The following is a 17,316-nucleotide window of genomic DNA, read 5'->3' on the forward strand; positions in this document are numbered from 1 at the left end:
AATGGGTGGAGCAGTTGTTCCCTAATTATTCTATGAATAGTGGACTTGGATGTATGGAACTGTTCTGATAGATTTCTGATGCTCATTGAAGGATCATCAGCGACGGCTTCCAAAATATTTTCCTCTAATACAACGGTACGTACAGTCCTAGGAGCGCCCTCACCACCTCGTTTTGGCAAAACTGTACCTACAATAATATCGAAATAAAACAACGTGCTCAAATTAATTATCAATTATTACATACCTGTCTCCCTCAAGCTGCGATCGACACGCTCGAATGTTTCTCTTGACGGTACCGTTCGATTGGGAAAATGCTCGGAATACAGACGACGAGCTTCTGCAGCATTACAAAATGCTCGTCCATAAAATACATGCATATCTGCATATTCATTGAATGTAAACTGTTCGGCCATATCAAAAAAATTCAAAATATCCTATAGAATATTGACAATACAATGATAGTCATATGACAACGCACCACTCAACAAAACAAAATCGCATTCCAGTTTCTCATTTTTTATCAAAACTTTCTAAAAGGTTTTTTTGTCAACATCTGTGAAAGAAATGGAACATAATTATTCCCTGGATATTTTTCACCTGATCATGTGCAGCCGTTTTTGTAGTTCATTCGTTTGCTTTTTATTAGTATAGTAAATATTTTTTCCGATGTGCGTTTTTTCAGCTAAATTTAGATTCGTGTTAAAGAATTTCTCCCATAAAATTATAATTATCAGTGAAACTCCTCAACAGTTTAGCTGTGAAGAAGAATTTGAAACATTCGAATGTTGAGTTTCATGAGATTCAGATAACTGATCAACACGAAACGTGATTATTCCACACGTATTATGTACATACAAAATATGGAATGAATTCGATATTTCATAGTAGAGTAGCTTGTTAGTTTAAAAACACCACGAATCTACAGAACTTGATATTTCTTTTGAAAAAATATCTGCTATCACAATTGTGACTTAAACTTCCATATAGGTACTGTACTTTTTGTTTACGACTTCATTTTAGCATACTTTGTATTATTCCTGTTATAAATGTTGTTGAATTAACGTTATCATTATTATTTCTGCTTTGATAATTATTCATTTCAAATAATGGTGGACGAGCGGGTTTGATGTCGTCGAGTAGAACTACATTTTTATCAAGACTCGTTGCTCCGATCGACTTTCCACACGAGTACTTTTATTCATAAAATTGTCCAAGTTACCTTATTTTGTTGAAAAATATTGAAAAATATCTGTCATTTCAAAGTTTTGGGGTGTGGACCATCGGGGGTAGTCCGTTCCTGACTTTGTAGCAAAACAACTGACTCCTGCATGAAAGCTTATCGACGGAATTCATTTGTTTAGTCAATTACCAAAATTTGGATGATTTTGAATATTCACTTGAAAAGTTATGAAAGAAAAACATTTTTCATTTTGTAACTTCGAGGGCCCGTAACTTGGTTACGAAGACTTTTAGGAAAAAAAGTTATATGAAGTACTGGTGATATTTTGACCCCATCTATACATTCCCGAGAGGTAATATTTTCGGTAATATGGTACTATTCCTTTTAAGGATTTTGAAAAAATAGCAGAATTGAATCAACACCTAACTAAAACTTATCATTTGAAGGAATAAAAGGAGACGATCATCGAGTCGTGAAAGATTTCCTTTAAAGTTGATGCATACATATTATTATCAAATGAGGTGTGAAAAGCAATTTTGTCGTTGTTAATGATTCTCAGAAAAATAAAATTATGGTTTAATTGAATATTTTTCAAATTACCATAAAAAAAATAAAAAGTGCATGTTGATTTGACGTCTCCCATCTAAGTAATTACAAACGAGCCGAGTATGTACAGTGTGTTATTTTTCTTCTTGTTGTTGTATGAGGTCCATAGTGATTGGAAACGGTACATATGTTGACTGTTGGATGAACTCATAATGGCTTTTTGGTGAAGAAAAAATGTCAGTTGGGTGTGCAGACGCCGTAACTAACCGGAATTGATTTCGAAATATAATTCTCATAGTACGAATTATAAATAAGTTTAAATACTTTAGAAAATCATTGAAACCACTTTTCAAATGAAATTATAAATATATTCTCCATTTCACACGGTTCTTCGAAACTCTGCATCAATGTGATGCATCAATGTGATATATAAGACTTTGTTTGATATTATTTTATCTCAGTTTTGTTGTGGATCTGAAGTTAGACTGTACTAAGTTAGACAGTTAGACAGTTCTACGATGTAGAAAAGTTGTATAGTTTCCTCTTGATGACCTTCTATCCCAATAATATACAAGTATCTCTGAGGAAACAGAATATGAAGTTTTAAAAAGTACTACTACTCAGTTTCTTAGTCACTTTTATTATTGCAACTAGATCGCCATGATCGGACCTTAACTAATCTAAGGAGGTGATGTCAGAAAATTAATAACAATGTTTTAGTTACTTCTACGACAGTTAGGAATGAGGAAAAAAGATTTTGTCAAAAAATGGTCGCGATTGTGATTGTGAGACAACAATAAAAACATGAAGTAGGCATAAAAACATTCAAAATTGTTAGTTCCTGATCGAAATTTGGGTTTGCAAGTTTGGGATAAGCAATGAGCCAACCCACAAAATATCAGCGGCTGCAATTTTAATGATGAATCGCAATTTATTATATTCAGTGTGTTTTGCCAAAAATGACTTAATTTCAATATTTCCCAATATCATAATATTGAATAAACCCTTGGAAGTAAACCGAAATCCATCAAAAAACGCTCTTCAGTCACAATGTCGAGAATGTGGGTTAACATATTTTTGCTTATCACCGTCCAGTTATTTTAGTCCAAGTGATTGCATTGATATGTTATTAATTTTTTGGGAATGTCAGAAAAACTGCCGTCAAGCACAACGTCTATACCAAGAACGTTTTCCAGACAGACCCATTCCGTCACGAATGACTTTTTCGAGAGTTGCAGAAAAATTGCGAACTGGGTCATTTACTTCTACTATAAAGCATCGTCATCATACGAGGTCTGTTAGAACTGAAGATTTAGAGATCAATGTGTTGGCTTATATTATTATTCATCCACATGTTTCTATTCGTACTCTTGCAGAAGAAGTCGGTGTGAGTAAATCTAATGTACAGAGAATTCTGAAAGAAAATAAATACCACCATTCAAAATTCAGTTGGTACAAGGTTTGAAACCCACGGACTTTGTATTCAGGTAATATTACATGAAAGTCCTAACATATTCAGTCAAATTTTGTGGAGCGATGAATCGCGATTCCACAATAATGGAGTTGTGAATCGACATAACAGTCACTATTGGTCTCAAGAAAATCCCCACTGGGTCCGCGAAAGTAATTGTCAAACTACTTGGGGTATTAATGTATGGTGTGGATTGTTCAATGGCCGCATCATAGGACCTTACTTTTTCAATGAAAATCTCAATGGATTGCGATATTTACATTTTCTAGAAAATGATTTGATCCAGTTGATGGAAGATATTCCCATAGCAGAACGACAAGGAATTTGGTGGCAACAAGATGGTGCTCCTCCTCACAATTCACAGGTTGTTACTGAATATCTGGATAGAACGTACCCAAATAGATGGATTGGTAATAAGGGTCCAATTCGGTGGCCGGCTCGTTCCCCAGATTTATCACCGCTTGATTTTTTCCTATGGGGTTATTTAAAAGATATTGTTTTCACTACTCCCCCTTTGAATGTGGATGATCTGAAAATGAAAATTCGACTAGCGTGCAGTGATATTACGCCTGATATTATAAGAGCGACTTGTACAAGAGAAGTGATTCGACGTTTCGAAGGCTGGATAATATCTAATGGGCATCACTTTGAACAATTTTTATGACTTATTTCTAGGTACCTACCATTCTTATGAAATGATTTATCAAGTTATATTATTTACATTGTTATTAATTAAAGATTTGTTTTCGAATACACCTCTTTCAATTTCACAATTGTTTCATATTCAAAATGATTCCTGACTGAATTCCACAACACCCAAAATTTTGACTAATTTTCATGTGATTTGATGCAGAGAGAATAATTGTATGAGATATTTTTAAAAATAATAGTCGTTCTCAAGACTTTACATTTTAAGCAATAACTCAACAACGCCGTAACCGAATTTCAAAAACCAAACATGAAATGTTATCAGAATTTAACGTAGCATCTGAATATGTAATGCTATACAGGGCGTTCTATTTTAAAAAATGGAATTTTGGTCTGTAGCACCTACACTAAACACCCTGTATATTTGAAAATTATATAAAAATATAGCTCTCATGAACTCCTAAAACTTTTGTATGAAACATTTTTGTGTATCTCCTTCAACAAACCAGATATTGCCTGTCACATAAAATGTGGGACACCCGGTATATTTATTTTCGTAATGTTCTCGTATTGGATTGAATATATTTTTCTTCTTATGTAGTTAAGTGAGGTAATTTTATCTCGGAACAAGTGTTTGCTCACTTATCGAGTAGGTATCATTTATGCAAAACATTATATTTGCTGTATACATCTATCTCACATTTTATTAATAAATTATATTATTATTATTATATTATTATTAATGTGTCACATCACAGAAGATCTACTCCGCGAGCTACACATGCGTGTTGCTTACTGACCTGATGATGATAGTCGCAGACAGACCATGGTCTATCTAGCAGTGGATTATTTTCCACAAGGAAATTCAGGTCTTCATAGCAGAGCATATACTCTGAGCCTGCTTCACCGCGGACCGGATATTTTCGAGAAAGGAAATACAAATTTTTTGAAGGATTGAATAGCAGAAAATAGCGTCCCTCATTTAGCTCTCCAGAATTTTGAGCACAACAACCACATAAACAATACTCAGTACAATACAATAAATTTCAAATGATGAATTTAAAAAATGCATTTTTTCCCAGTTATCCCATCCGCAATGGAACCCGTTCCAGGATGGGTGGACAATTTGAACGGACCAGTTGGGCTGCTAGTGGGCGCTGGTAAAGGAGTCATCCGATCAATGCATTGCAAAGGAGAACATAAGGCTCAAGTTATACCAGTTGATTATGCTATCAACGCAAGTATTTGCATCGCTCAAGCTGTTGGTTCAAAACAGACCAAGTAAGTTACAACAGATTATTAAACCACTTTGAGATATATGCCTTAAGAGTCCCCCGTGCTTTTTGTGTGAGTCCCCGGTGCTTTTTGTGTAGTTCGTTGAAACAAGTATCGGAGCTTTGAAGTATCGGAGCTTTGAAGCTATATAGGGATGTCAAATACAGGGTGTAACTAAATAAGTGTAAAACATTTGAGGAGGTGATTCCTCATCGAAAAAAGATAGGATCTTTCATATAAAGAAATTTCATTGGAGCATCCCTTGTTAAGATACAGCCCCTTAAAGGGGTACATAAAATTTGTATAACAATTTTTTTCACAAGCACTAAAAAGTTACAATATTGAAATTAACCTGACGTTTTGTACTACCGAAAAGACACTTAGCCAGAAATTTATTTGGTTTACCCAATGGTTGTAAGGGGTGGAAAACGCAACCCCTAAAATTTATTTCCAATGTAACTTTTTGTCTTATCATTTGTTTACCATTTAAAAATATATTTTCGATAGCCTGTTTCATTACAAACAAAAAATGTCTCTTGGGTTTTTTGCCCAAAATGAACCAGTTCGCAGCAAAAAATTATTTTACGAACAACTACAGAGATACATCGTCATAAATGCGAAAATACGAAACTATCTATCTAGTAGGTCGCTATTAGCGATAGTGACAATTAAATTGGTATGACGCTGTCAGTTTGTGAATTTTCGAAATTGAATTAATACTAATTGTATGTTGTTGTTCTGTTCTTAATTTGTTACTTTAATAATTCACTCGTTATTAAAATGGCATACACAAATAAGGAAATGGCTGATATGCATTACGTTTACGGTCTGTCGCAGGGAAATGGGTTAGAAGCTTCTAGAAGATATGCTAAAATGTATCCTCAACGGCAGCATCCTTCAAATAGAATATTTGCTCGACTTCATCAACGATTACGAGAATATGGTTCATTCGACAAAAGAACGCAGGATTGTGGTCGCCATCGAGAAGTACGAACACCACAGCTTGAGGAACCAGTACTTAATTTGATTGAAGAACAACCTACTACCAGTACTAGAAAGATTGCTTTCCAGCTAAATGTTGATCACATGACGGAATTTTCAATTTTAAAGAAACAACTCTTATACCCTTACCATCTGCAACGAGTACAGGCACTGTTACCGCGAGACTTTCCGAACCGTCTTGAATTTTGCAATTGGATGCTGGAAATGATTAGAAGAAATTTTGACTTTCTGAAGACGAAAGAATTCACAGACGAATGTAGTTTTTTTCTGTTCAAGATTATTAATTTTCATAATTACCACATATGGGCTGATGAAAACCTTCACGCTATTGTCGAAACTAACCACCAAGAACAGTTTTCTCTTAACGTGTGGCTCGGAGTTATTGGGGATGATTCAATTGGGCCTCATTTTCTACCTCCTCGATTAAATGGTGAGGCATACGTTCAATTTTTAAGAGAAGTGCATCCAGTACTGCTGGAGGAAGTTCCTTTGGGCGTCAGAAGGGATATTTTTCTTATGCATGATGGGGCTTCCGCCCATTTTAATCAAGTAGCACGTCAGCATTTAACTGAAACATATGCAAATCAGTGGTAGGTCGAGGAGGACCACAGAACTGGCCCGCTCAATCTCCGGATCTCAATCCTCTCGATTTCTCTATTTGGGGCTATTTACAGCACTTGGTTTATCGTACTCCTGTTCGCGATGTAGAGGACTCAAGAAACCGCATCATCGATGCGTGCAGGGTAATCAGAGAGACTCCAGGAATATTTGAGCGAATACGTGGCTCAATGCGCCGTCGTCTAGACGCATGCGTAATGTCTAAAGGTAGACATATTGAACATTTACTATGATTTCTACATGTTGTGTGTTTTGTTATTAATAAATTGGTTTCGTTTATTACCCTTCAATCGTTTAATGCAGGTAACTACAAAATAACAATAAATCCAGTTCGCATTTATGACGATGTATCTCTGTAGTTGTTCGTAAAATAATTTTTTGCTGCGAACTGGTTTATTTTGGGCAAAAAACCCAAGAGAAATTTTTTGTTCAGAATGGAACAGGCTATCGGAAATAAATTTTCAAATGGTGAACAAATAATAAGACAAAAATTTACATTGGAAATAAATTTTAGGGGTTGCGTTTTCCACCCCTTACAACCATGGGGTAAACCAAATAAATTACTGGCTGAGTGTCTTTTTGGTAGTACAAAACGTTAGGTTATTTTCAATATTGTAACTTTTTCAGTGCTTGTGAAAAAAATTGTTATACAAATTTTATGTACCCCCTTTAAGGGGCTGTATCTTACCAAGGGATGCTCCAATGAAGTTTCTTTATATGAAAGATCCTTTTTTTTCGATGAGGAATCACCTCCTTGAATATTTTACACTTATTCAGTTACACCCTGTATAGCTTTCGTTTTGGATCAGGGCACGCTCTCCAGGTATTTTATTAGAACCCAATAATTTTTTAGAATATTCACTCATCTTCTCAACTACTTCATTTATAATTTATTTACATATGAATGAAGATTATAGCAGGTGCAAATCGAAAAATATATCTATACTTATATACTCATTCATCTCTGTTTTTTCGTACTGGTAAGTATTAGGAAGCTAAAATTTTGTATATAGGTTCTTCTTAGGTCTTAGACGCGTTTTCATATGAAAATTATCTTTTTATCACTATTTCTCAGTACCGCTATATTTTCGGAGGCTGCAATTTTGTATGTAGGTTCTTTTTATGTTATAGATGTGCGATAAGAAAGGATTTTTGGATATTTCAACTGGGGCGCCTCCCTGGGTATGAAAGGGGCGCGTTTACATATAAAAATTGCTTTTTGGTACAACTGTCATTGAAAGTGGCATTTGTAATGGTTTTCAAGAGTATTAAAAATGATGTTTACAAAGTAACAATAATATTAAAAGAATTTTTAACACGATTTTTCTCGATGAAATAGCGATAAAAGAAACATAATTATTCAATTTTCAAAGGAGTTCCATTATGAACAATATATATATATATATATATATATATATATATATATATATATATATATATATATATATATATATATAGATACAATTAAATTCTGACAATTTCACGGGCATTAACATTTAATTCTTGAAGTAAAGAGGACGATGCTGTAACGCTGGAGCTAGCTGTTAGGATTATTCTTTCAGCAGTAGCCATTTTATAAAAAATAGATCAATCGATGTAACCCTCAGCTACTGTTGTAGACTTCCATACTCCGTGCTTCTTAATATCCGTTATATTTGCTCCTGATTCTGCTAGCAAAGAAGCAGAAGACCTTCTGAAACAGTGACCTGTATATTCCTTTGGTTCCGGGAGGTTCAGAAACTCAGCAATGGTAGAGGGCATTTTCCTAAACGTGTTTATACCAACTGGGTTCACTGCATTTATAATTTGAGTATTTCAGAAAAAAACGTTGATGATTGATAAAAATGTAAAAATGTAAATGCAACGTATTTAATAAGATAGTCAATGTTTTTTCCAACAATGCAAAAAGTACGACGTATTTTCGTTTTTGTATTTGGAATTTGTCCAATCAATTATTTATCCATTGATTTAATGTCTTTTATTAATAAATGGCGCGGCTCTTCATGACGGCAGGCTCCATATATTCCGAAAATAGTAGCAACTTATATCGCCAAATATTTTTCATCTGACGCCTCATTTATAAACCTCTGGACTTGTTCAACGTAAGAGTTTTCGATTTTTCGGGCCTATATCTTTCATTTTTGCGCTTTTAGAATGCTATCAACTTGAAATATTTGCTTGTATCAACACCTTTTTTAACAAGCGCACTCGACTTTATAATTAAAAACTTGCTCCACAAAGTTGACTAGTTCCATATTTTTCATTTCTCTTCTAGATAGGCTAAGAAGACAATTTCGCTGAAATTTCCTTCGATGTTTTCAAGTCTACACCAGCTAAGAAAATTAGAATATGCGATATCGTACTGCTGAGCCGATTTTTTTGGTAACAATTCAATTGAAGCTCTTTTTGCAGCCTCTTTAATACCGTCAGGAACACACAATTCCTCACTATTGTTCTTCATTATGCAAGACATTAAACACCACCAATAACTTTAAATGTGACTTTAAATAAAACGCGTGAGCTGTAAACAATAATGTTTGTTGGTAATCAGGTGATTCGGCGTCACCTGACACGGCCACTTCACAGCAAATGCGATAACATGAAATTAGTTAACTGACAAGAAATGTCAAAATGTGGTTTTATAGAAATATTAAATGTATCTATCTCATTATGAAAACAGGGCAGTTGTACAAAAAACTTTGTATGTTATTTGTGTTAAAAGTAAGTTTTATTTTGTTCGTGAAATTGCTCAACTCTCTACGCTCGTTTCGCAAACTTTTTCACGCACAAAATAAAACCTTACTCTTAGCACTCGTATCATAAATAGCTATTTCATAAAGTGAAGTTACCTTTTCATCACTCTCTCTCCATACAGGTATATTTTCGAAGGCTGAAATTCTGTATGTAGGTTCGTTTTATATTGTAGACGTGCAATATTCCAACTGGAGCGCCAGCCGCGGGAACAAAAGCCGCGTCCGTAAAACAAAATTATCTTTTCATCACTTTTTCTCCAAGCTCTCAAATTTCCGATGGTGAATTTATATTTAGCATCAGCATTGCACGGGTGCAACGCTGATGCTAGATTTATAGGGCAAAATAAGTTCTACAAATAACTCATTTTGTATTTCAATCATATTTTTTTTTAGGTCCGACGAGGTTCCAGTATATAATTTAACGGTGGAGTCCAAATTACAAATAACTTACCAAGAAATTGTAGATAAAGGAAGAAGAATCGTGTACGACTACCCTTTTGAGATGCAAATTTGGTACCCTGATGGTGATATTAGATCTTCGAAGTTCGTGCATAATATTTACAGCGTTTTCTACCATTGGATCCCTGCTATTCTTATCGATTTAATTATGTTTATTTGCGGACAGAAAACATTGTGAGTATACGCATTATGATTCAAATATAAAAGGTGTGGGAAGGGGCTTTTTGGCTCACTTCTTCTCCGTTATTATACAAAAAATGTGGGAACTCACAAAAAAAAGAGGAAACTAGTTAACTCCAAGGGAAACGCTTTGCAAAGATGTGCAGATCATGTAGAAAAGGCTCTTTCAGATACTAAGTGAAAAAAAGGATCCTCCGAAACAAGTACTTCCAAAGACATGAAAATTGAATTACACAGAAACCACTTTTTTCTATTCAGTTAGAACTCCAACATACACACTTAATAAAATAATTTATGTGTACAAAAAGGACCTATTTTTCACCAAGATAAGGTTATTTCAGGAAAATAATGCTTCATTCAAGGAAACATGAGTTACTGAGGTTACTGAAAAGTTTCCGACCTCAACATGAAGATGGCAGCATTCTTAAATAAAAGCTAGGTGAATTTCGTTGTTCATGTGTTGACAGTTACTCACCAAAGTTTCAGCCATTTTGGACCCGCAGTAGTTATGTAACAGTCGTTGGAGTGTGTGTGTGTTTTTATGAAATTGAACAAAATCGAGTATTGAGCTGTCAATAAATATTTGTTTTTGAAAGGCAATACGCCTACGCAAATCAAAGATGAGTTGGATTCTGTGTATGGGGACTCTGCAACATCATTTATCACAGTGAAATTTTGGGCATCTGAATTTAAACGTGGTCGTAAGACCTGGGGGGGAGGATGAACGTTTGGAACGTCAAAAACTGCAACTAGCGACGAAAACATCGCCAAAGTTCACAAAATGGTGCTAGTCAACCGCCGAATTGAAGTAAGAGAGATAACAGAGGTTATGAACATGCCAAAAAACGTGTTTGTCACACACTAAAGACCGTAATCGCCGTTTTCTCTGTAAAGTTGCATAAGCCCGGTTAAAACTCTAGTCAAGCATAACAATAAACGTAGCTTACCCGAGCGCCAACATAATTTGGCAACGTTGTATCTTTTCAAGGATAATTACTGTTTATGCGTCATTTCTCAAATTACGAGAACCGAATGTTAAGTGAATTTAATAAAAATTGGGGTTTAGATTGTTAACTTTTACCTTGTTGTCGAAAAGCAACAGAATCAGACAAAAGAACATAATACTTAAAGATCTAACTGATGTTCTACTCAGGACTACCTGAGTTTCGCGAAATTTTGCTATCAATTCGCGAACAATTTTTCAAGAAGATTTGGGATACTAGGTCAATATCAAGTTTTGCAAAAATGTATACCTACACATGGGTTATTATAAATACTTTCAAATATAAGACAAAATTGCTCAAAGTATTATAATTGGTGTAACTTTAGTCAAGTTGTCGGCCTGATATAAATAGGTAAATCAATAACGATGATATTTGTTTTCAAACTAGTCACAATCATACGTTCATGATATATCAAAGCAATGACATGATGAATGCAAGAATGTCTGTACTCTTGAAATTCACAGACAGCTTGTTGAAGTTTATGTTGAAGGTGTTATGAATGATGGAAATGTGTGTAAATGGTGTAGGTTTCTGAATGTAGGAAGGACAAATGTTCATGATTAAAAACAATCTGGACGTCAGCTGGCTTTAATTGGAAGTTCATGATTCATCCACCATTTAGCCCTGATCCAGTACCACCAAAATTTCGTTTTTTTTTCCAAAACTCGAGTGATTTCTAGGTGGAAAGCGATTGGGAAATGCTGAAACGTTGTAAGAAACAATTACTAATTGGTTTAACCGTCAGGCGACAGAATTATATGATGATGGTGAATTTTACTAGTTCGGATAAAATATGATATAATATAATATGATATGATATAATATGATTTTAAATCTCTGAAAGAACAAATAAAATTAAAAATTAAAATGAGTAGCTGAAAATAACAATTATATCAAGCAATAAACCGCGAAATGGAATTACAATGAAATAAAAAAAAACAAAAAATTAAAATTCAACTATCAAAAATGAAATAATTATTACCGCTTCACCGGTGTAGTAGGAGTTGACCGTTTTTCTGCTTGATTAAAAGTTTCCATATTTCTACGCTAGCTTGCCTGAATGCGTCGTTCGACAACATATATGTATCTTCTTTTAACTTCCTCTTAAACCAATGTGCCTCTTTGTTGATGATCTCAGCTTGGGACGAGTTGCTGGTTTCTCCTCTCTGTATGTTTCTTTTGTGCTTGGCAATGCTGACTTTCAATAGCCTCTTCGTTTCACCGATATAGGATTTGTCGCACTCACAGGGTATCCGGTAAATGAGATTCATCGCAGTGAAAAAACACTATTTCTCCTACAAAAACAAAAATTCAACGAGCGTTTCACTGAGATATTCAACACAATTAGGAGATGGCTAGTATTTTTGTTCTGGAAGGGGAGAATTATTTTCAATAGAATCACATTTTGAATATTTTTCTCGTTGAATAGACACTGTCACTATTTTTATGATATCTGTAGTATCTGTAGAGTAGGGAGGGGGAGTGCAGGCCCACAGTACTTAGGCCACATGTGACCCATTGTACATCCTCCCGAAGAGTTGTCCTCCTAGATCATCGTCCATCCTGTCCTTTCCAGGAAGGTGGACAGGTCTTTGGGAGACATCTCTTTTTTATCGGCAGGTGTAGGCCAAGACTCGCCGAACACACACTCTCATATTGACGATAACTCCGGACTCTCGCATAGGACATGCCTGACAATTTCATCTTCCTGTTCACATATCCTCCATAGAGGTGTGTCCACCAGCCCTATATTATGGAGGTGTTTCCTTAGTTGACAGTGACCAGTCAGAAATCCTACTGTTAAGCGTAGATTTTTTCTGGTCATCGCCAAAAATTTCTTCGGCGCCAGCTTCCCAGGGTCGCCCAGGGTGATCCTGGCAAGATTGCATCCTTTGATTTCATCCTATCTCTGGGGATTGAACATGGGTGTGATGTCATCAGGCCGTGGGTGCCACTGGGTCTTAAAATTCTCTCCAGCCGCTTTCTTGGCTAAAGAGTCGGCAATGCGATTACCTTTACTCTGGCGTGCCCTTTAACATACCTCAGGCCAATGTTATTATCTCGAGGCTTTGGTATTGGTATTATCAAGCCTAAAATGTTGGTGGTTTTTTATTTTTCAGCATGATGAGGATACAGAAAAAGATTTATGATGGACTGGAACTTTTACAATTTTTCTCCACCAGAGAGTGGCATTTTAGAAGCGAAAAATTTGCAGCGATTCAGGATAGTTTGACAAAAACAGACCAGGAACTCTTTCCGATGTTGCAGTTGATTCCAATAGAAGAATATATGCTGGCTGGTCTTCTTGGCGTCCGACAGTATTGCCTGAAGGAGGATTTGTCATCGCTACCGAGATGTCGAAGGAAGCAAAAATTGTGAGTTATTACTGATTCTTTTCGTGATTGTATTCGTTTCATTTTTTGCATTAAAAAAACGTAACAGCACCTTTCGTCAGTTGGAAAATTTCCACGAGCAATAAAAGATTTATTTACTTTTCTTCCATATCAATTTGGTAATTTGAAACTTATTTACTCTAGTAGACATATATTAACAAGAAAATGTAAGATCCTGTTATGCGAATTCCTTGTTTTGTCACACCTTAACTATGTTGACTGCATTTATGAGCCTGCTTTATTGCAAACTGATAGTCGCCGACTTCAGATGATACAAAATTAATGTGTCAGGCTCATATGTGGTCTTCGTCGACGTAATCATATTTCGTCTTCATTTTCTGAAATAGGTTGAATAGATATGAGGAAAAGGCGTTCACTTCATTTTTGTTCTCTTATACACGAAAGTATGTTGTTTGAAAAATCGCGATACCCTTACAGTAAAGTGAGATTTCGCTCACAAAACCACGATGTGAATATCCGTCATTCCTCGGTTCAAAACGTCTCTTTTCAATTAATCTTTTTCCTACAATATGGCCAATGTTTATAATTGTATACCTATGGAAATGAGAAATCTGTCTCCATTTGCATTTAAAAAAGCAGTCACCGCTCTTATTGCAAATGACAAATTAACTATAGATTAACTGGACTGATATATTGTATTTTTCTTTGTGACATGTCACCAATTTTTTCAAATGGATTTTTTCGCATTATGAGATGCTTCATGATGAGCAGATTTCAACAAAGTAAAAAACATAGGTGAATATTACTGAAGTTTTTTCCCAACACCAAATCGTTATTTTTAACACCTCGACACGTGTTTCGATCACTTAGTGATCATCTTCAAAGAGGAAGTGTTATTTTTAACACCAAAAGTTCCAAACAGTGCATCATAAAAAAAACATAAGGTCTGAAGCTTATGATTCGGGAGCTACCAATTATTTGAGTTGAAAACGAGCGACTCTGAATAACTTTTGTAACAATGATTTTCAGGAAAAATAAAAAACACCTCAACAATTTCTTATCTTACCCCTAGAGCATGTCGTCATTTTTTTCGGGTCAATTGTTTTGCATTATTAGATGTTCTATGATGAACAGATTTCAACAAAGTAGAATACATTATGGTCTGAAGCTTATAGTTTGGAAGCTAAACTATATTTGAGTTGAAAACGAGGCACCCTGAATGAAATTCTGTACAATCTGTTACCTTGGTTTCATAGGTGTTTATGTGAAATATACTTCAAAAAAGTGTTATTTTGCCTAGATAAGTTTGAATTCGATATTCTCTTAATTTTGTATTTGTCTCATTCTGCAATAACGATTACCCACCAGGTGAAGTTACAATTGGTGTTTCTGTTTTTGCGAATTCTTGAGAAGCAATGATTTATATGCTTCGAGAACGGATTGAAATAGTGAGTTTGTACTACCAGAATGGAAATAGTGCTAGAGCTGATGCCCATATATTCGGTGATAATCATCCAAGAGAAAATGTACGACACAAAGACGTTTCGGAATTATTGAACAAAATTGTGGAAACTGGATCTGTTAACAATAAAAAGCATAACCGTTTAGGAGTTGTCAATGATGAAGCTATTTATACTGTTTCAGGGCACGTTGGACTAATGGAAAATTCGCAATCTCTTACTAAGTTATCTCGAGAATCAGGAATCAGTGGTTCAAGTATTTTCAGGATCCTTCATAAGTACAAATTTCATTCATATAAAATTAGACTAGTATATGGATTGAACGAAGATGATTTCGATAGACATATCGAGTTTTGTAAAAGTCTTATTGAATGGATCAACTTGCATCAGAATTTCTGGTATAAAATTTGTTTTTCGGATGAATGTACGTTTAGTTTGAATGGAGCGGTGAATCGGCAAAATTGTCTATATTGAAGTGATACAAATCCTCATTTATACCGTCAACTTCATACCCAACGACCTCAAAAACTGAATGTTTGGGCAGGAATTTTAGGTGACCACATCATAGGACCTTTCTTTGTCGGTGATAATTTCACTAGTGATAAATATTTGGATATGTTGGAGAATCGAATAATACCGTTCATCAATAGGGCAATTGAGGATGATATAAATTTATTCGAAAACAAAATAGTTTTTAGCAGGATGGTGCTCCCCATTATGCAGCTCCAGCGCGACAATTTTTGGATGATCACTTTCCTGGTCCTGATCAGAAAAAGAGATTTTTCAATAATTCTTGAATTAAAATCTGATGACAGGACAATGAGAAGAAAAAAATTTTCTGTAGTAAATGTTCAAAAACGTTCCCACCAACTTCCATACAATGGTACAAACGAGCTTCCATTGCCGCCCTCACATGGTTGAGAATCTCGGGAGTTATTTCTCTGCAATGCCTCATGATATTCTCTCTCAAATCTTCTAATGTTGTTTTATATTTTGTTGAAATCTGCTGTTCATGGAGCATCTGATAATATAACGTGATCCATTTAAAAAAAAAAGGTGACATGTTAGGGGGGTGCTATAGGGGAAGTAATATCAAATGTGAATATGTCAAAATGTGTCACCCTGTATACTATGGTTGACGTGTACCACGTGACGTGTATTCAGGTTCAGATTTACTATATAAGTTTGTATTTCATTTCTATGTTCTATTTTGGAGTCTGGGGCAATCAAATCTATCATTACTAGTATTATTATCTCAGAATCCCCTGGACACATCGTGCAACCCCCCCTGAGGGTCTCGATCCACCGTTTGAGAACCCCTGATTTAATATTTCCCAATGTTTAGCCAATATTTGGCAATGTTTAGCCATTAATAGTGGTTGGCCAAAACGTTAGGAAATGCACAACATTCACACATGTCAAAATGCATTTTGAGAAAATAACTGTCTTTTTTTTGTAGGATGTACCTGCTCCACGTGTTGTGCGTCTATGGTTTCTATTTCTACATTTTCTATCTTCTGCTCTGCTACTTCAGTGTATTCAGAGTTCTCTTCGATTTCGTGAAAACTTGTTTGAGTTACATTCCAATTATAGGTTCATTTGTTTCGGTGACTCAGTAATGGATGGTTATAGCAGCCCGCAATTTTTTGTTCACCTGTTCAATTCTCACACGAAATCAGGAAATTGTTTTGTATATACATTATAATGATTATAGTATTTGTAAAAATATGGCTAAAGACTCGAAGGCTGATGAATTTGAAGTTTTGTCAACATCATGATATTTGAAAATTCGAATTCTCTAGGTGTCTCTATATCAGGTGCTAAGTAAATTGTTGATACAATAAATTATTTGGTGTGGAAATATTTTCGTTTTAGATAATGGACATCGGGGAAAACATATTGTGCGTCACAGAAAATTTGCTCAACTTTTGGTATTTTGGTATGTAATATATTAATTTAAAGATTATATGTTGTTTGATTACCATGTACGATCCCATTTAGTAAAACTCGCATTGAATATGACAGACAGCACAAATTTAATAGCTGTCACTTATGGACTTTTAGCAGAAATAAATTGCAAAGTTAAGAAAAATTACGATAATCGCACCATAAAAGTCCGGAACAATCCAAAGTTAGGTATCTTAAGTTCGTTCCTTGATTTATCACGCTTTTATTAGCTTCACCTGTATGTATGTATGTATGTTTGTTTGTTTGTTTGTAACTCCAGAATTATCGACATTATTGCTTGATCTATTCGCGGGCAGATGGCGCTGTACGTATCCTCCTTGATATAATTCGAACACACTTTACATGTATTTCTTCATTTGAAAAAAGTATATTTTTATTATGTTTATTATCTGTATTTA

The 17,316-nt window shown here is 35.0% G+C and overlaps 1 protein-coding gene across 2 annotated transcripts in view; it reads left to right on the top strand.

The window, feature by feature from the left end:
- The window catches only part of LOC111501875 (putative fatty acyl-CoA reductase CG5065), a 73,143-nt gene extending 56,227 nt beyond the window's left edge, over positions 1-16,916 (top strand). For both annotated transcript variants that reach the window (XM_074176296.1, XM_074176295.1), the window contains exons 5-8: positions 4,928-5,126; positions 9,887-10,126; positions 13,257-13,511; positions 16,410-16,916. In XM_074176296.1, the coding sequence (XP_074032397.1) occupies positions 4,928-5,126; positions 9,887-10,126; positions 13,257-13,511; positions 16,410-16,569 (854 nt within the window). In that variant the 3' untranslated portion in view covers positions 16,570-16,916. The remainder of the gene's footprint in view (positions 1-4,927; positions 5,127-9,886; positions 10,127-13,256; positions 13,512-16,409) is intronic.
- The last annotated feature ends 400 nt before the right edge of the window (positions 16,917-17,316 follow it).

The sequence above is a fragment of the Leptinotarsa decemlineata genome, unplaced genomic scaffold (genome assembly GCF_025532065.1).
Source record: "Leptinotarsa decemlineata unplaced genomic scaffold, Ldec_3_MD MMD2_tig00001719_RagTag_RagTag, whole genome shotgun sequence".
Classification (NCBI taxonomy): Eukaryota; Metazoa; Arthropoda; class Insecta; order Coleoptera; family Chrysomelidae; genus Leptinotarsa; species Leptinotarsa decemlineata.